The 20,385-nt window shown below is 36.4% G+C and overlaps 1 protein-coding gene across 14 annotated transcripts in view; it reads left to right on the top strand.

The window, feature by feature from the left end:
• ATP2B1 (ATPase plasma membrane Ca2+ transporting 1) overlaps nucleotides 1–20,385 on the top strand; it is a 60,368-nt gene that overhangs the window by 17,835 nt on the left and 22,148 nt on the right. For all 14 annotated transcript variants that reach the window (XM_085570214.1, XM_085570205.1, XM_085570208.1 and 11 more), the window contains exons 2-9: nucleotides 8,041–8,452; nucleotides 13,182–13,379; nucleotides 14,199–14,453; nucleotides 14,534–14,659; nucleotides 15,039–15,182; nucleotides 18,025–18,063; nucleotides 18,405–18,566; nucleotides 19,912–20,126. In XM_085570214.1, coding sequence (XP_085426340.1) covers nucleotides 8,248–8,452; nucleotides 13,182–13,379; nucleotides 14,199–14,453; nucleotides 14,534–14,659; nucleotides 15,039–15,182; nucleotides 18,025–18,063; nucleotides 18,405–18,566; nucleotides 19,912–20,126 — 1,344 coding nt within the window. In that variant the 5' untranslated portion in view covers nucleotides 8,041–8,247. The remainder of the gene's footprint in view (nucleotides 1–8,040; nucleotides 8,453–13,181; nucleotides 13,380–14,198; nucleotides 14,454–14,533; nucleotides 14,660–15,038; nucleotides 15,183–18,024; nucleotides 18,064–18,404; nucleotides 18,567–19,911; nucleotides 20,127–20,385) is intronic.

Below are 20,385 nucleotides of genomic sequence, written 5' to 3'. Positions count from 1 at the left end.
TGTTTCTGCAAAACTGTACACTGGATTCTCACATTCAAATATTGAGGTAAAAAAACCCGTACCAAACAAAAGAAAACACAAACCAAAAGGACCCCTGAACCCCTTGACATAACCAGCAGGAGCAGCAAAGTTGTGAAGTATTTCTTAAAGTGCTGCTCAATTGTGGACTAGTTATGATATTTGAATTTAAAAAGCCTCTGTCTCCTTAGGAAGAGAAGATGGCAAACATAATTGCAGTTTTTGAAAAGGATTTTCTCAGAATTACTCTTTTAGCCAGTTTATTTAGTGTATTTCTGGCAGGCAGGAATTAATGACATTCAGGGAAAGAGTGCCATAGTTTTCAAACTATAGGTTTCTGAAGAAGTCAGTCTCTTTGAGGATAAGGGTATACTGTGGTCTGGTATTTCCAAAAGGCTTGTGAAAAATCCGAAGTTGAAGGTTCTCAAACTGGATTGTTACAGGCCAAGAAGGAAGCTTCTTAAACTTTGACCACAAGAGGACAAAACACGTATCCAATTTAGCATCATAGTGTGGGCTCATTGAGATGGGTGACCAGACCTGAAGTTTTTGTTTTATTTTTCTTACATTCCAATCCCTTGCTTGGTTAGAATGGTAATTTTGCGGATCATAAATGGATCCTTTACTGCATTAATATCATGATTTTATATATTACCTGTTATGGTTCAATGAGCATATAGACTATTTTGTGGTGCTGTTTGTACTTAGCAGTAAGCTAGTCCAAAGTAGCAAAAAAAGCCTTAAAACTTTGCCAAAGTTAATTTTATTGCTCTAATAGAAAGGAATTGGTTATATACAGAGTGTCTTTATGGAAGTAATTCGGCTCAATCTCATAGGCATAAATATTTCCTAGTAATTTTAAGACTAATTTTAAATTTCTTTGAAGTTTTCTGAATACAAGAAAAATCAAGTAAGAATGGACTTTTGCCTTTTGCCTGAAGGCTTGTAAATCTAAAGAGCTTTTTGCATCTCTTTGATGTCATGAAGTATGATCACAGTCAAATGCCTACTGCTCTGCATAAATGGATATTAGCATAAAATAATACTTTCTGAAAGAAAAAATGGCAAGTATTCAAATCAGGATGAAATGGTAAATATAAGTTCTGTGAAAAAAAAGGTGAAAAGAAGTCAGCTGCTGGTTTGCTGACATTTTGAGAACTGACCAGCTGGATGCATTGCGCTGAGCTCTAAATGCAACAAGTATCTGAAATCCATGAATCCAGCTCCATATCTGTTGGATGAAATTTGGTACCATCTCACTTTACTTTTACTTGAAATTTAGTTGCATATAGTGATGTCATATGCCTCATTTAACACACACCTGTCAGGGTTTGTGACCAGAACACATTTTGCACTTTGGGAATGCCAGTTAACTCTGTAGTCTTATGAGGTGTAATTTTAGTGAGTTGGTTGCCATACTACCACCCTATAATTTTTTATAAAAGTTCATCTTTGTCTTGTAATTTTTGTCAATATGGTTTTGACAAATGTTGATGAGAAAAGTGTGGTAAGTTGTGGATGAACCTAGTAATGTGAATATTTGTTAATGGATGACTTTACTACATTAAAAAAAAAAACCACTTTTAGGTTTATATATTTAGCTATTAATATGACAGATCTGTTAAAAGAACTTAGTTTACAGCATAATTATCCTAAAGTGTGCAGGATAAAGAGACTTAAAATCCTCAGTCATCTTTTTTAGAACTCCGTGGATCTGAAGGAAAGGACAATATTGATGGGCTTTGGGCGAACTTTTTTTTTCTTGCATTTTAAACACCAGCAGGGTTGCCTTCAGCCATCAGCTGCCTTAGTCAAAATTTTGGCAGCTTCACTCACCTCAAATTAGATGAGGAAACTGACACACAGAGTAAATGCATTTTAGGTGCTTAAGCTCACTCAAAATGATTCTGGATGGGACAGAATCCCATCTAGATGTTAAAACTTTTTTTTTCCACTGGGATGATAGCCTTAAACTGGAGTAACCTTGTATTGCAAACAGTCCTCTTGAATGTAGCCTTTAGTTTATAGGGTCATCACGGAGCAGAAAGTAGATGAGCTTAGGAAAAAGTAGTACAGAGAAGGAAGCTTCAGGGCCTCCGGGCAGAGAAGAGAGAAGCTGCCTGAGTGTTGATCATAGCTGTGGATTGCAGAAAAGTGTTTAAAGTGGTTACAAACTTGACACTTTTGCATGGTTTTGTCTTTTAAGATTTTGTCATCTTGTGGACAAGCCAGCAATGTGATATGAAATAAGTGACTGTGAAAGCCTGTATTTCAAACATATGGAACACTTGTTGCTTTCTTTAATGATGATCACATTGGTATTGTCCTCTGGGATTTTCCAGTATGTCTCAAAGTCTGATGCTTCTTGAAATTGGTCATAGGCTTTTCTGGAGTCCTTCATATTGCCATCAGACTGTCTATTTTTGGATCAGTAATATCTATTTGGTTACCTCAGAAAGCTAATCATTAGTTTAAACACTTGATAAAATAGTTTCCTACTCAGACTATTCTATCCAGCACTTTCTGATCTTGTTTCTTAATCCAGGTGTCACTTCAGCTAGAACTGAGTTGTTTAGTGAGTGGGGAGAGGCCATGGCTTGGACAAGGCAGGGCAATGCAGGCATGTGCAGATGGTTGATGGCATAATAAAATGTCTGCTTGCTTGCTGAGCTTCTGGTAGAGGCTGTGGACCAAACTGCTTTGTAGGAGAAGCTTTTGTCCATGCCATAATAGCTCGCCTTCAAGACATGCAATTTTTCCTTGCTACTACCAAACCAGGAGGAAAATTATGCAGAACCTGTGTAATTTGTACTATTACCAAACCAACTTCAGACTGTAGTCCCAATTTGTTTGCTATAATTTCAATACGAAATAAATTTGGGATCTTAAAGGAAAGAAACCACCAATGGGTGACATGATTTGTACAAGTGTCAATCACAATAGGCAGCAGAAATCCCTTAGATTAAGTGCTGTACATCACAGAATAATTTGGTTTGAAAGGACCTTTAAATGCCATCTTGTCTAATCTCCCTGCAATGAGCAGGGACAGTACCAGTGTACTGTAAAGTGTTTAGATCCAATGCAGAATCTAGGCCAGTTTTTATTTCAGATAGGTAAGTACATCTGCTTCCCGGGAGATTAGGCTTCAGAATTAAATCAGATTTCTCTTTGAAAACTAAACAAAAGTTGTGACCTTTGAATTTACAGTTTATAGCACATAAGCTGTAATAACTGAAACTTGTCATTGCAACACTGTTGGCATATTTAAGGCTGAAGGTGGTATGCTAAAAACTTCGTTTGTGCCCTTTTCCTCTTAGTTCTTCAGTCTACTCGTACATGTCTTTTCATAAACCAGGCTGTCTGGAGATGTTTGTTCTAAAACAATTGAAAGGCACTGAAATGATTTAACTCCTATTTGTTCAGTTAGGCACATTTTAACTTACAGAATAGAGACTTGTAAATGCACACTGTTCTGTATTAATGTTTTGCTTCATCAGCATTCATTCATGTTCCTTGTGAAACAGCTGGTGAGTTTCTGTAGCCTGTCAAGTAGGTGGGAGAATCTGTCTTTTAGAGTAAGAAGTTTGACCCTTCAGAGCACAAGACCTCAGTCAATTTCAGTTTGATTTCCAGGTTACTTTCTCAGTTACAGTTACTCTTCATTATAATAATATTCCATTATAATGATATTGCAGACCTTCCTTTCTTTCTTCCCCACATCCCTGCAATGTTACGTGATGGCTTGAAACTGTGGCTCACACCCAAACTGTAGTATGCAAAAGCATATTATATTTTTTTTAATATCTTTGAAGCTGTAGGCAGGTTAAAAGGCATGACAACTGAAACATATGGGGAGAGTTTTTATCACAACAGCTTCTTGATAGGCAGATCTGTCTGGTATTCATTGAACAAATTAGATTAAACAAAGTCTTTCCTGAGATAATCACTTTGCAAGCCCTTTCCTATATTACAGGGCCCAGTTTTAGTTTGTTGCTGAAGGTCAAATGCTACCAGTTAATGCCCAATATCCGAATGCATACTGTTCAAGCAGATGTATAAATTAAATTGAACTATTCATAATTGCTGAAGTTTTGACTCTTGAGGTATGAGTGCACTTAAGTGTTTTAATATTGATTAAGAAAATTGTATTTCCTTGTAAGTTAGTGAAGCAAGTATTAAATGTAAATGTAATCATAGGAAAAGCTTGGATAGAGGTCTAAGGTATGCTACGTTCTGTGCATCTGGGCAATAGTAATTGTGCCACCACAGGAACACTTCAAAAAACATGTTGCAGTTTCTAATTTGGTCAGTGCAGAATGTTCTGGTAGCACTAAATAGAAAAGTAATCTGTAGTCTCTTCATGCTTTGGTAAGCATCTCTACACGAAGACTTCTGTTTAGAGCTTTTCCTTTCTCCAGTCCAACTACAGAAACTTATGATGTTGTTGAGCTTCCAACACTGGCAAAGTGGTCTAATCTTTGTTTAATGGATTATGGGCTTGAATTAGTGTCTTTGTCTGGTAACAAAACACAGTCCCTTAGCAATAAATAGTGATTTGATTTGGGTAAGGAAGTTATTCCTCATAAGCATGTACAATGATATGATGTATCAGTGAGGTTACTACAACCAAAGAGCAGCAAGGAGGGATTTACATAAGTATCTGAATCCTCCCTATGAGAGTATGTGCTGCTATTGAAATGTGCCTCTGCAGTTCAAGTTTTTTAGTCACTTGAGTGTGGCAGAGAATAGCTTTTAAGTTATTCTTAGTCTCACTGATATAAAGGGATGAACCAGGTGTTGGTGATAAAGTATTATCCAAAATCTGATGTGTCTAATGAAAGACAGACATTTTAATCATTTTGTATGCAGCTTGTTTAAGCTGGACACTAACACAAAACTTCAACTGAATTAAACTTTAAATAGGCTGGAACTTCACTGGTGTATAAATGTGTTTCAGCTTGATAACTGTTTCTTGAATTTAAAATTTGAGGTATTAACAGATTGGAAGTTTGAGATGAGTTGCTTTAAACTATAGTGCTTCAGAGCTCATGCTATTTAGTTATTTCAAATGACTGATGTAACACTTGAGAACTAAAACACTGGTGAAAACAAAATATTTCATTAGTTGAGAAGATAAATACTGTTAAATGATCTTTGTAGCTTTAAAATGGCACTTTCTTTAATGCTACTAAATTGCAGTCATAATAGTTTCATTATGGATCGCCACTAATATTACAAAAACAGACTCTTGGAACTTGCTGTAACAGTAACTGAATGTTGCAAGGTTTTGCATCAAAACTGCATTAAGGATATTTCTTAAAGAATTTTTTTTTTTGATTCCTACAGAAAAATCTGTGTTAGGCTATGTCCATCCTGTACCTGTATGACAAGAAGCTCTCTCTGTTAAAATGTCTACTGAAGCAGATCCTGGTCTGATTTTGTGTAAAAATTGATAATGTTTAATTAAATTTTTGTGATCTGGAGCAACACTGCACTTGTTCAGTATTCAGAATTTGAAATCTTCACACTGTTCCTTTCAATTTTCCAGAGTTCTTTGATTACATAAGTCACCAAATAATTTGTATCACTACTAGACCTGATCTGTAGAATTGCACTGTTTTTGTAGTTAATGAATGCTTATTGAATTTCCCTGTGAACCCTATGAGTTGATTGGTATGTTGGGATGGCATTTAGAGCATATGTGGACCCCCTTCAGTATAAACTTATTAATGATTAATCTCATTACTATTTATTAGTAAAAATTGATATGGATGCATAGAGAGATTAGAACTGGAGTACAAAGCACACTGAGTTATGACTCGGCAGAGTTACCACTCTTAAGTTTAGTTGCATATAAAAGCAAGTTTGGCCCACTCTATGGATATATATGGAGATTGAAAGTATTAAAACTTTTTGATAACAAGTGAACAGTGACTAGAGCTGTAGTTTTTCCTATCCCTTCACTCTTGGATTTGGATGTATTTGGGCATCGAGTACAGGGCTCCTGCCAGAGGCTTGAACAGAGCTTTTCTTAATTAAAATTGAATCAAGTTTGTTGTAATTGGTTGTAGGGCCTTCTGCTTGGTCTATTTTTGCCTAATTAGCAGCTGCAGCATCTTCTCCATAGCTATACAAACTCATTTGCCTGATCTGCTTCTTGTTATACTGTCATAGCTTATGATCAGATGCCAGCTGATAATTCCTCCTAGGCTACCAGCTGGACAACAACATCCAGCTTTTGGGCATTAGATAACAATTTGGCCTGTCTTCTTTAAAGAAAACTCTTTCATACATGGTTTGCGTGAAATTCTTCACTTGCAGGATATTCTAACAGAACTCACTAGAGTCTTAATCAAAACTGTATCCTAGCATGCAGGTTAACATCATCATCTTGGACTCTTCAATTGTTGCAACATTTTCTTGCAAGTAACAGAGAAAACAATGAAGATTTAAAATTAAATCTTAAAATTAATTTTAAAATTTTAGTTAATAAAATTTAAGAACTTTTTTGGTATTATAGAATGTTGGAAATTTTATGCATGTGAATATTGATTGATTTATGCTTTTTGTCACTTTCTGGAAAACAGCCATGGACAGTGGTTTCCTTAGAATCTCCTGTGACAGGAAGAGAAGAGCAGTTGCAGTTCTAGATGTTGTAGTTCTGCCAGAGATGAGCCTGTCACTTGTGGTCAGGTGACAGCAGTTCAGGGGTTTACAGTGTCAGTGGCTGTTCAGGGCAAAGTACTCTGTCATGGTGCTTTAAATGGTAGGTTTAGTGTAGCTACATCTGATTATTTCCAAAGTAGAAATCTGAGTCTTTCCTGGAACCAAGACTTTACATTTCTGGTAATTGGGTTCTTATACCTTTACTTCAACATGAACTCAGCAGTTCAGCCAAACAGTACTTTAAGCTGGCAGGGAAGTATTTAGAAATCTTTTGTTTGCTGATGCATTGCCTTCCTATTTTTGCCTTTGCTAGGCATATGACACCTGAGGGTCTTCTTGACCTGGAAGTGTCCAAGTTATTGTTCATCTGTGCCTGGCAGTCATGTTTTGTAGGGGAATATGTTGTTACACATGCTCATTGCACTTCATTATGCCAATAAAGCTGATTTACATGATCAGAAGTCTGGTTTTGGCACATAGCAAATCTTTACACAGGCATGAGGAGTTTATGTGTGCACTGCACCATTGTGTAGCAACATGTGTACGTGCAAAGTATGTCATCTGAGCAGGGATTATGTATAGAATGCCTGTGCAAGTTCAGAGTCCTGTGGCTAGATGATAATTTCTCAGCTACAATACATAGATCATCAGATGGAAGAACTGCTCTCAGTTTGGTCATCCCTTCTGCAGAAAGGTGATATTGTGCAATTTTCCCCTCTCTTCAAAGATTTTAATGGAGATATTGTGCAAGGCTTGAGTTGTGATGAAGTGAGCTGGAGCAGGGCTAAAACTGTATGGATGTAAAATTTATTAAGAGCTAGGTCTGCCTGAAGATATAATCCTACTTAGAATACGAAAGTACTTCATGTGTGGGCTAGCTTAGTCTTGTAGTTTTTTCTTGAGTTTTGCACAAATGGGAACAAAAAACTGCTTGCTCTTCCAAACTCTGAGGTGAGGGCATCATTGGAAAGTGGGGATTTTTAACCTGAGCATGTTCTTTCCCCATGTGACATCACTTGTAGATGTTTCCATTTCCCTGGAAACAGATTTAATTTTAGGTATTTTTAAAGGTTGCTGCTTGATGATGAACATTTGAAGGAAAATGCCAGTGTTAAAGGCAACAGTTGTTACAAAGTTAATGATTTAAGGAAATCCAATAATGCAAGGTTGTTTTGGGATGGGAAACATCCATTTTCTTCCTTGTCACTCCTGCCTGCGGAATGCGAACTAAAAATATTATAGGAAATTAAAAAAATAAATTTCTTCTGTAACCTTAGTGCAAAGAGTAAAGATTGTCTTACAATGCATTTCAGTATAGCTGTTATGTAACTGAATGTGTATTTATTCTCTCCCTAGACTGTACATACCTTTTGGCTTTGGGGAACAGAACGCACCATGGGACGACCTCAGAGATATCTCTCCAGACGGGCTCTCTTGCTTGGGTGATGTGTCTGCTCTCCTGACTGTCTTCATACCCAGAGGATTTATTTTCCTTTTGGAAATATTTTAAGTTGAAATTTTGTTCCTTGCTGGAAACTGTCTACGCTAAAGACTGCATGCATCATGGGTGACATGGCAAACAACTCAGTTGCATATAGCAGCGTAAAAAATGCTGTAAAAGAAGCTAATCATGGAGATTTTGGAGTTACTCTTGCAGAGCTCCGTTCTCTTATGGAACTTCGAGCTGCAGATGCACTGCATAAAATACAGGAATGCTATGGTGATGTACATGGCATCTGTACAAAGTTGAAAACTTCACCAAATGAAGGTAAGTAAATTTTAGCACTTATTGAAGAAGCTCCATTTAGGAAAAGTCTTAGTCAGCAAACTGCTTTTTTTAATAGAACAAAGTTTGTAAAAGCATTTTAGTTACCATACAAAATATTGCTTCTTGTGCCTTTAAGACAGAAGTATGCCATGGTAATAAGAAAGCAAGTTTTTTTCAGTTGGTCTAGCTGCATGTGAGATGTTGTATTAATGAAGTTGCACTTGGAACAAAGTTCATTGAGGTAGGCATCCACATATGAAACAGTAATGCAACATAGCAGTGCTCAACTCACTGTGAAAGCATCAGTTTTCTGAATAGTTCATATGACCTAGAGTTCACAATTCAGATCATGCTGTTGTAGAGCACTGGGTTTTAATATTCTAATGCAAGGCTTATTAATGCTTCTGTGTGGCTACCTAGTTCTTGGATTTGCTAATGCAGCAATTTTAAAAACTGATTACATGTTTTCTGTTGGTGTTATGTTGGATTCGTAATAGCAGGATCTAGTTTTTAAATCTGCAGTATTTCTGTAGATTTAATGTGAGCTATGCAAAATAACTATCAATATAACTTGAAGCATTGATTATGTACTCTTAGAGGAAGGTTTGCAAAGTGATTATACAATCTTATTCCCTAGAAGTAAGCATCTCTTATGGAGTCTTTACCATGTTGGACTTAGTAGCATTCTGTAATATGTGGCTACAACATGCTTTTGCTATCTAGAGTTATTACTCCAAGATAGAATGTACAAATGTGAAGAAATAAGTAAATAAATTTATTTAGTTTCCTTCTTGAGAACCTTCCAGAAGTTCTCCTTAAGACCTGACTTTTTCTTACTGCTTTCTTCCAAAGTAAATGAAAACTATTAAGTGTATTTGTGAAAGATTGAAATCATCCTTCATAAGGTACTGTTGTATCTACATACTGTAGTATACTAGCAGTAAACTGTACTTAAGTAAAAATATGTAGAAACATTAACTGAAACTTATTGTGAAGTCCTGCTGTTGAGAGCAATTGAGAATTACCAAAATTCAGATTTTGGCAAATTGTAGTGTCTCTGCACTGAAGAACTCACATAGATTTTAGCAGATGTGGTGTCATGTTGGTAGCAGTAAAGTACCTGCTGTCTTAATCCTGGAGAGCCGTTGCTTTCTGTTCTTCAGAAATGCTATGGAAAGATTTGTCTTCTTGGACCAAGAACAGCCTACTAATGCCGTAAGGTACCTCTGGGTACATCTGCATTCAGCATGTTTTGGCTTGATCTGCTTTTGAAGCCAGATTTCCAAACTCCTAAAATTATCAGTAGATGAACAGGGTTCCTCTTACCTGAAAGTAGCCAGCTGACATGGCTGAACTACCAGTGAATGAGAGTAGACCAATTTCAGGATGAAAAAGTTTGTAAAACTTGAGCAGTACAAACTTCTGTTCCTTGGTAGTTGTAAAGTACAGTGCATGTGTGTGAAGCACTGTAGTGTATAGGCAGTGTAACACTGCTCAGGAGCAATTGGCTCTTGTTACCCTGTTGACCTGTTGCATAGTATTGAAAGGCAGTTTTCCTTTCTCCATGAAAGGAAAAGTTTCTACAGTTGGGAATTGAAGCGAGAGTAGAATTCTGTTGTACAGTGATCTGCAAGGCTAAAGGTCCATTATTACTGCAATCTAGGTGGACATACAATTTTACATAGCACCAAATACTTCGTATACTGCAGGATTCACTTTGTCTCTTAATATAACAAACATGCAGGTTACTAAGCATGTCACATGTCAGTGAACTAAAACTCAAGGGTTGGATGCCCTTTCCTGCATATTGATTGTGCTGTACTGAGGGCTGTGTGATCAAGGCCTTTAACTTTCAAAAGGATTTGACATTTAGATGTACACCACAATCAGTTACATACAGTCGCTGACTTAATAAAAAGGTGTCATCCTTTAAGTGTGAGAGAAGCTCATAAATACACCAAAGACTCAACAGCTGAACATGTTAGCAGGCTCAGAAAAGGTTAATTGAGTTAGAACAGAACGTCCAACAGAGGTGTCATTTTGGCTCTAAACCACAACATGAAATTTTAGAGAATCAGCCTCTCTGTCAGGTAACCTGCTGTAAACTTTCTGGAGGTAGTACTGGAGAGCTCTTGTAAAGGTAGAACTAGGTGTCTGCTTTTATCGAATTATAACCATAAGTTTAGAGAGGGCGACAATACTAATGGAAAAAAGTCTAGGGAAGACCTTACAGAAAACTGTTATGCATTAGGCTAATACTAGCTCCCTAAAATCTCGTGTGTGCACGTGCAAGGCCCTATGACACCTTTTCCTAATCAGATGCTTTTTTATGACATGACACTCTTACCGCTATGTAATTACCGGGGGCTTCACAGGAAAAGTACAGGTAGTTCTGACATGGTGCACAGTGGATGAGTTCAGCTTGTTCTATTTCTTGCTGTGAAGTTGTTGACCATGTGAGACAACGTCTATTTTCAGGCAAAATTTGGATCAAACTTATCTGATTTGAAATGAGAAATGGGAACAATCCTTCACCAGTATTACTTTAAAAAATGACACTGAGCAGACTTTACTGATTACATGTATGCAAATGTGCAAAATTAATGTTTGATGTATCTATTAACTAGTACCTTGGCTAATATTTTTCAAACTTAACCCCAAATAGCATAAATTGCCCTAGTTAAGACACATAATTAAGACTATAATAGCAGTAGTTTTGATCTCATGATTGTAGATTGTGAACTGTGAAATTGCCAGCTGTCTGGTAAATGTAGCAAGTTCAGTAATGGTGCATGGTGTATTATAGTGTATACTAAAAATACAAATGGTTTTTCTTTGCTAGGCTTATTTACTAATCTTCACTAAGTGGTTCTGATAGTAGCTTGATTTTATATAGTCTCATTTGGAAACACTTTTCATTTTTCAGAGACCTTTGTTGTATACTTCTGATGTTCTGCACTGTGGTACCTTGGAAAGGGAGGAAGAGTGATGTTGCTAACATTATGTAAATAAATTTCCAAACTCTGCCATATTAAAGGAATGGAGAAGTAGTATCTTTTGCAAAATAGCAATACAGCCCGGCCTTTTGGAATGACCATGCTATCCTGAGTTTCTGTAGATCCTGTAATGTATAGTTTGATTTTGAAAATAGTCTTGCAGTGCTCTTTGAGTTGAGAGTAAAAGTAAGCACCTTAAAGCTTGAACTGCAAGAAGTGTAAGGTTATGGCTAATGAGTATAATTTCTCCTTTCTATTAAACCTTCAAAGACATGAATTCAAGGTGAATTGAAGATTGTTAGAATAAATGTAGTTTGTCATGTACACAGAGGATGTTTAATTTCTCTTTTGAAGAGATCTGCATATAGTTTGCTTTTCAGTTAAGTGATTCCATAGCAGTTGTTAGTATTTAAAATTGAGATTTGCAGCTCAGTAACCTTTGCAAATTTCTTGAAATGTGTGATGATTCTTGGAAATATCTGTTAGAGGTGTTAAATACCCCCTTATTATGAAAGCCAGCTGCAGTGTCTGCTGTTCTTATTTATTACCTAGCATGTTTGCAATGCTTTTATCACTAAGCAGTTGGGTTAGCTACTAAAAAAAATTGCTACTAAGAAAATAATTGTCTTTAAGCTGGGGCTAATCATAACCTTGGGGTCAATATGATTAAAGTATCTAGACCTTTGCTCTGAACATGCCTTGAAGTTTGGCAATTTTGATTTGAAGAATAAGCTTAATTCTGAATAGTGGGTTAGTCAGCTGGAAATTTTTAGAGGAGTAGCCAGGAGATGTGCTCACAGAAGACACTGACGGCATGAGTTTGCACTGAAAATACTTGTTATTCCTTTATTCTTATTCCTTTAAGATCTTGGCAAGCTGTAGCCAAGCTGTAGCTGTAGCTTTTCATGTAGGCCCCTCACTCTTGTCTGCTGGTGTTTGTTAAGGATAGTACAAGAATTGAGACAGAAGAGGACTCACATATGCCATATAAGAAAGAAGATAGGTACAAAACTGAGGTGACAGACCTGGCATAGTGCTAAACATGGGCTCTCTCTGTGTGAGAGTAGATAGAAAGTGAAGCTTCAGATGAACAAATTACTACCACCACTCCAGGTGGAAGCAGCATCATAAAGTGGTTGCATCTGTCCCTATGATGTCTGCAGAGAGCTTCAAAACTTTTAATAGTATTTTATATAATTATGATGATGGAAAGATAATAATTATAATACTTACATTTTTAATTATAATAAACATCTCATTATAAATGTTACATTACTTTTAGGATCCTAGGATGTTGTGTCTGAATACAGAATCCCTACACTGGGAACCAGAGCTGCCTTCACGGGCTGTGGTCTTGCTAAAGCTTTATGGTGCTACTCAGTCTCAGTAGTAGTAACTCTACTAATGATCTTGTCTTGCAAACTTGTTTACTTTGAACGAAGGTATGTGTGTTATTATTACTCTGTTCCTATGTCATATTAAGTGACATATTAAGCAGGTAGACCATCAACTTTATTTTGGCAAGGTGAGAATTGTAAAATATAGCTGGCTTTCTATAGTGATTCTGATTTAAGGGTATTACTTACATAGTTATGTTTGAGATGTGGCTTTTTTTGGATTTGTTACTGAAATATGGAGTGGGACTTGATTCCATGAGTGGGAAACTTCAGTCACTTCTAATGTGAGGGTGAAGTGTGTGTAAGTGTCACTAACTTTGTCTTATTGTTAAATAGGTTTAAGTGGAAATCCAGCAGATATAGAAAGGAGAGAAGCAGTTTTTGGGAAGAACTTTATACCTCCTAAAAAGCCAAAAACATTTCTTCAGTTAGTATGGGAAGCACTACAGGATGTTACACTAATTATATTAGAAATTGCAGCCGTAGTATCCTTGGGCCTTTCTTTTTACCAGCCTCCAGGAGGGAATGAATCATGTAAGTAAACTTCTTGAAAAGTAGGTATCTACTATTATTATACTACTGACTTTCCTGGTTCAGCATGCCTATACTGTAAATCTGATAGGAGACAGTAAGTCAGTGGAAAAGCAGCTTATTGTTCCTTATTGAGAGCACATTACTAAAACTCTAGCTTGCCTTAAAAGGGCAACATGAGATTTCCTTGGTCATGATCTGGTATGATTCTGACCAAAGGTAAATTACAAGCAGCAGGAACAAGGACTTGTTTGAAATCCAGTCTCTGTGCAAGTGAGGTTTTTTTAGCTTTGCCTCAAATATTTAAGCAATTTATAATTTGCAGTCATGGGCTTTCTCTGGGGAGTCAGCAAGTCTTAAAGTTTCCTTGATTTGTGATATGACACGGGCAACTTAATAATTTAAGAAATGAAGCTATAGTTATACTTCTAAACCGAAAATAAAGGGATTGGGACTTTATTTAATTCAATTTTTTCAGTGATATCTGGTTTGTAAAGACAAATGTGAAGTGGTATATGTTGACAAAGTAGAATGTTGTTTACCAGTCTGATATTCTTATGCCATCATTTAACAAAATTAGGATGGGAAACTATATCAACTTCTCTTGTGTTCAGCTAACAGTGTGGTTTAACTTCCTCAAGTTGCTCTAGCTTTCAGGTTCTTTAGCTTCTTTGTGCGTTACTCTTAGGGAAATAAAGGTGAAATTGCACAGCAGATTAGCATGGAAAATGTTTAGCAACTCTAAGTTTTTTGTTTGCCAAAACTTTTCATTGTTGAAATATCTTTGTGAAATTTCTTAAATCTAAAACCTGTTTTCTGCAGTATGTGGATCAGTAAATGTTGGTGAAGAAGAGGAGGAATCTGAAGCAGGTTGGATTGAAGGAGCAGCAATCCTCCTGTCTGTAGTTTGTGTGGTATTAGTAACAGCTTTCAATGACTGGAGTAAAGAGAAACAATTTCGGGGATTGCAGAGCCGTATTGAACAAGAACAGAAATTCACAGTCATCAGAGGTGGCCAAGTCATCCAAATACCAGTAGCTGACATAATTGTTGGAGATATTGCACAAGTGAAATATGGTAAACAAATTTTTAAAGTTGAACTTTCTTTTATTTTTAAAAAAGGAATGGCAGTCAACAAACCCATTGATCTCTTTTAGGTGACCTTTTACCGGCTGATGGTGTACTCATTCAAGGAAATGACCTCAAAATTGATGAAAGCTCGCTGACTGGAGAATCTGATCATGTCAAGAAATCTCTGGACAGAGATCCTATGCTGCTGTCAGGTGTGTAGCATTTGGCAATTTTTGAATTAAATAGTTTGTTTCTGCAGTAAGCTGGTTATTTAAAATTTTGTGGTTAAAACTAGCAAATTGATTTTTTTGTCTAGGTTGACTCCTAGAACTATCCCAAACCAGTCCAAAAAGTACAGAACTTTGTTGGAGTGATCAGACATACAAAAGTGACAAACATTTTGTATAGTTGCTTATGAGTTTACTTTCCAGATAACTTTAGCAGCTAAAGCTTTAGGGGAGCACAGAGGTACATATACACAGCTCAGAGTTTCAACAGAGTCAAGTTTAAAAGCTTATTTCCTCAAAGTACTTGTGTACCCTGCCATATAACTGCTCACATCTCAGTGGAAATCCTGGTTCAATCTTTCAGGCACACATGTGATGGAAGGCTCTGGAAGAATGGTGGTTACTGCTGTAGGTGTGAACTCTCAGACTGGAATCATCTTTACCTTACTTGGGGCTGGTGGAGATGAAGAAGAGAAGGAGAAGGAAAAAGAAAAGAAGGAAAAGAAAAGTAGGAATATTAATCTTAAATACCTTGGTATGGGAGCGGGGATGGTGGTGAACTTTTGAATATTACTGGATAAAAACATTTTCTAGTCATCCAAAGCCAGAAAGCTTTTTTAAAAAATCATACCTTCTGTAGGTTTCACAGGAAAAACAATTTAGGTCCAGTGACCTGAGAGTGCACTACTACTGCTAATTCTTGTCACATGGAATTTAGTTAAACTTCAGATCTCATTGTTCAGTCAGAGTTTGGAAAGTTTGCAATTCCTAATTAGCCATACATAATGTATGTATAAATGTATAAATAATTAACATCTCATCTTGTGTAACTTCAAGGTACATTGATGTCTAATAGCAAATACTTGTTTATGTAAAACAAGTTGTTATGAAGTTCAACCTAGTAAGTATCTAGTTCTGCATTTGACAGATAGAAAATGCCCCTTGTAGGGAGTTCTTCTATAACACTTGAAGGAGAGAAGCTTAAGTCTTTCATACTGCTGAGCTTGTGGATAACTTAAACATATATGACTGATTATGAGAAAAAATGTGCAGACATTTTCTGTGATATTTTGAGTGGCATTTCTGCCACTCCTTTTCTTCAGAGCTGAAATTTTGAATGCTCAGCGATATACACAACACAAATTCCTTGTAACTTAGTTTTTGGAAGGATGAGGGGCTTGTAACTGAGCATATTTTGGAGCCCTTCTGTAAAGAATTAAATGGGCTGTCTTCCTTATTATAAGGTCACTTATCTAACCTTAGCCTTTATCTTGAGAATCAAAGCTTAGAAATGTTATGCAGTAATGTTTTGATAGTACTGCTCACAAGACATGTTCAGGACTGAGCTTCATGGATAGTTTTTCATAAACCATTATGCAGTCTTCTGGATGGGGCTAAGTCTAGGGCTTCTTGGCACTAGAACAAAAAATTAAATTATAAACCAAAGTTACTATTTTTTTAGCAGAGGGATACAAGACAATAATGAAAAGTCACACAGAAATGTGTTTAATATTCTCAGAGACTTTTAAACTCAACAGGCAATTGCTAAAGTGTGTGCTCTGTGCAGGAATTGAGATTGAAGTTTTTTTGTCTTGCCCTAACCCACAAATACTTTACAATTCTAACCCTTCTTGAAACTTGAAAAAAAAGTAGCGAGTTTCTTTACAAGTAAAAAAAAAAAAAACTGTTACAAGAAGAATTGAACGTTCCAAGTTAGTTTCAAGCTCCAGCATGACAGCGAAAAGTAAAAGCTGACCTGCAACACTTGCAGTCGTTAGTGTGAAACAGTTGCCGTCGTGTGCTCTTCCCCTACAGAGGAAGGAGAATTAAACAAATAACAGTACCAGTTGCTACAGGAGATACGCCGTGGATTATAGTTTTTATTAATATTCTGCCAGTGTTTATCATTCTAAAAGCAGAAGTCTCTTTGACAAGTAGTGTTTAGGTGTCTCTATGGACACAAGCACTGTGGGGTTTTTTGTCTCCCAAGATAGATATGTTCCTCTTTCCCTTAAGTTAGGTGCCTAATAAGATTCTCCTTCACAAAACTCAGGTTAAACTAAATTAACTTCCCTGTGAATGTTAAGGAGATTAAAGGGACTATATTTAGCTGGCTTTGCATGGCATGGTTCAGAGTGAAAGCAAATGTATGTACAAGGAGTTACAAGTAACTCAAATGTAGAACTTCGTTCTTGAAAGAGGAAGTGGGGAAGTGGGGGAGAACAAATACAAAATCAGGAAACAATGATAAGTTCTTAAGAAGTCTGAGGTGGCATCTTCTGGAGAAAGTGAATATGGTGGGGTTTTTTTTCTGTTCAGCTGTTGTGAGAACACTAGGAGGAATCTTATGTATAGAAATCAGACTGTGTCTACAGTAATAGTGTAGTGGAGGTATTAAATGTTATGCCAGACAGGATGCTTGACAACTTGATTTTCTTCTACCTGTGTACTCTTGTAAATTTCAGTCTACATAACCTAAGACCAAAGACTTGGTGAATTAGCAGTAATACTGAAAATGTTTGGGTTTTGTTCTAAGTTTCTCAATTTTATGCTTTTATTTTAGGTTATCACAAACAGTAATTATAACCCTTGCTTCCTCTACTTAGAAATAAAGTTTGTCACTTTCTAAGCCCCCCAAAACACATGATGTGTTAGTCTTCCAACCTTTAATATTTCACTTCTTAAATTCTTTTATTTCACTGTCCTTCTTTATTGAGCTGTCCTTCTTTGTTGAGCTCCATTTCTGATCACAAGTAGGAGTGTTATTTTATTATGAACTTCAGCTATTCTCACAGTGATGTATGGTATATTGCCTACAGATTTTTGCTTATGTTTGTGTAAATAGTAATCCAGTGCCATACCTCCACTAAACTTTGCTATGGATTTATGAATATTTTATACCACAGTAGCTTCTGCAATATTGTACAAAAGCACTGCTTCTCAAAGTGAGACTCTTCAGTTTATTTACAGAGGTAGCCAGATACTGGTGGCAAGTATTGGAAGAACACAGCAAGATGGAGGCCACCAGAATCACTTAATTGTCACAAATATCTTTCCTAGAAAAACATGTCAGGGTCTTTTGTGAAGCTTTCCTCACAAGCCAAGTGTCAGTATCAGTAATTCGTGCAAACTTAACCATGGTAGACTGCAGCAGTCTTGTATTGGAAAAGTGAAGTCCAAAAAGAGCCATGAGTTGTTTCTGTGAGCTGACTTACATATTTTACTTTTTTTTTTTTTTAATGCAGTTTCCTGTTTTAGCAGAGTAATGTAGTTACTATATAAAAACATTAAAAAAAGAATGAATTATGCACAAACCAGCTTAAAACACAACTTTTTCCCCTCTCTGACAGGTAAAAAGCAAGATGGAGCTGTTGAAAACCGTAACAAAGGTAAATGTAGGTTCTCTGATTCTTTCTTGCAAATCTGTTTTCTAAGAGTGTAGATGAATACAGACTTCCCTATAAAAATGCTTATTGAATGCTTATATCCAAAGTGCTTATGTAAAGATGGCATAAGTGAATCTGCCCAAAACAAATGCTTCACTGAACGTGGTATTCTATCACCTATACTCAATACATTTATTTAAACATTCATGTATATTATGTCTTCTCTGGATACAAAATAATACTCAGTGCTATTATATTTAGTGGAGCTGCATATTAAGATTTTTAGGTATCCTTGATTTGGGAAAATCACCAATGGCTAAACTTTTTTTCATCCTAACTTCTAGCTAAAGCTCAGGATGGTGCAGCCATGGAAATGCAGCCACTGAAGAGTGAGGATGGTGGAGATGGAGATGAGAAAGACAAGAAAAAAGCAAACTTGCCAAAGAAGGAAAAGTCAGTTCTCCAAGGCAAACTCACAAAGCTCGCAGTTCAGATTGGCAAAGCAGGTACAATCTCTCAGTACTCTCCTTATGTTGATGTCATGTTTAAAAATGTTGGACCATGCATAGTTTGTGAGGAGATAAAATAATCAAACCACTCAAGGCTGGCTACTTAAGTGCAAAATTCTAATGCATGTAAGTATGCTGCTGTGCCTGAGTATGCTGATGGCCTCTCAGACTATGTTATGTGGATGGCTTTTATTTTTCCTTAGTTAAATAGAGTCAGGCTTTCAAGTGCTAGCTTCTAGGAGGGTACATTCCAGCTTCATAACATTGGACAAATGCTACAAAAGGTCTTTTTAGGATAGATATAGCATTTAGCAATGTACTAAGTGAACTGTAAGCCTGGAAAATGTGGTACAGTCAACGAGATTATCGCTATGCTTTCAGAGGCTTAGAATTTTCCACTTAACATATACTGTGCTGATACATAACATTTTTATTGACTTCCTACTTTTTTATCAGCTAATATTCAGCTGCCTTGTCAAAATATTTGGTAGACTGTTGCTGCTTGAGAGTAGGCTAAAACAACAGTGAAGTTAAGTATAAAATTTAGGCTATATTATCTGGTGCATAGTTGTTTAATTCAAATATTTCAGGATTTATCTTGGTCCATGTAAAATTGTTGAAAGGTTCAGGCTGGAAGGAATTTCAAGAACACTTGTAGCCCAGCCCACAGCTCAAGAAGGGCTGACTTCAGCATTTTCATGATTAGACAGTTACAGCCTGAAATGGAGCAATGAAACTCTTAGCTGTAACACTTGGCAATTGTGTATGGTGATGTTAATTTTTCAGTGAGATTAAAAAATTCCATTTTATGTGCACTGTAAACTACTGTCCTCATCAAAGATTTTTATTTCCCAATATCTTCCAAGAAGTGTTGTTTTCCTTCATGTACCTTTTGACCCATTGTAGTTCCCCACACAGCCTTAATACTCATCTACTTCATGCATGGATTTTCCTGTCCTCCTGCTTTGAAACTGCACCGAAGCACTCTACTGAATCAGTCAGCATAACATTGGTGAAGACCTCCTGAATTTTTTCACTTCTTGTTCTGCTTAGTCAATTTACTTTACATATTGGTCTGTCCTGTTACTAATTAGCTCCATGCTTTTCAATTAAATTGGAGAAAAAAAGATTTCTAGGAATTTCTAGGTGAAATGCATGAGGAAATACTTGCATTGGAAGCTGGAACACCTCTGAGAACTTCCTCCATGTTTTGACTTGCCTGTTTGAAACCTTAGTTCTAATCTAGCTTGTATAAGGGCAGAAGTATTTGCATGTATCTACAGTCTGGATTGCCAAATATTTGAGATACTTTCTTAAAACTGTTTATTCTCTTTTTAACAAGGTTTGTTGATGTCTGCAATCACAGTCATTATCCTTGTGTTATATTTTGTAATTGATACCTTCTGGGTTCAGAAGAGACCTTGGCTTGCTGAATGTACCCCAATTTATATTCAGTATTTTGTGAAGTTCTTCATTATTGGAGTTACAGTCTTGGTGGTGGCGGTACCAGAAGGTCTTCCACTTGCAGTCACTATATCTCTGGCTTACTCTGTTAAGGTAAGTAGATAGAGGGCAAATAGACTTTTTCAAGGTAGGTGGCCATATTCATCAGCTGTTAAATGCAAATGCTGCATATATATATATATTACATATATATTACATATATATGTATATATATTATATATATTACATATATATATGTATGTATATATTATATATATGTTAGACTGGGAAGAAGCTTTTCTTGTTTTCTGAACTGCATAAGAATTCTTCTGCACTACTTTTCTTCATTTTTTAATGAATACACACTGACGAG

This window comes from Lonchura striata, chromosome 1A (genome assembly GCF_050655825.1).
Source record: "Lonchura striata isolate lonStrDom1 chromosome 1A, ASM5065582v1, whole genome shotgun sequence".
NCBI lineage: Eukaryota > Metazoa > Chordata > Aves > Passeriformes > Estrildidae > Lonchura > Lonchura striata.
The sequence above is the reverse complement of the archived record's forward strand: the minus strand, read 5'-3'. Positions and strand labels throughout refer to the sequence as shown.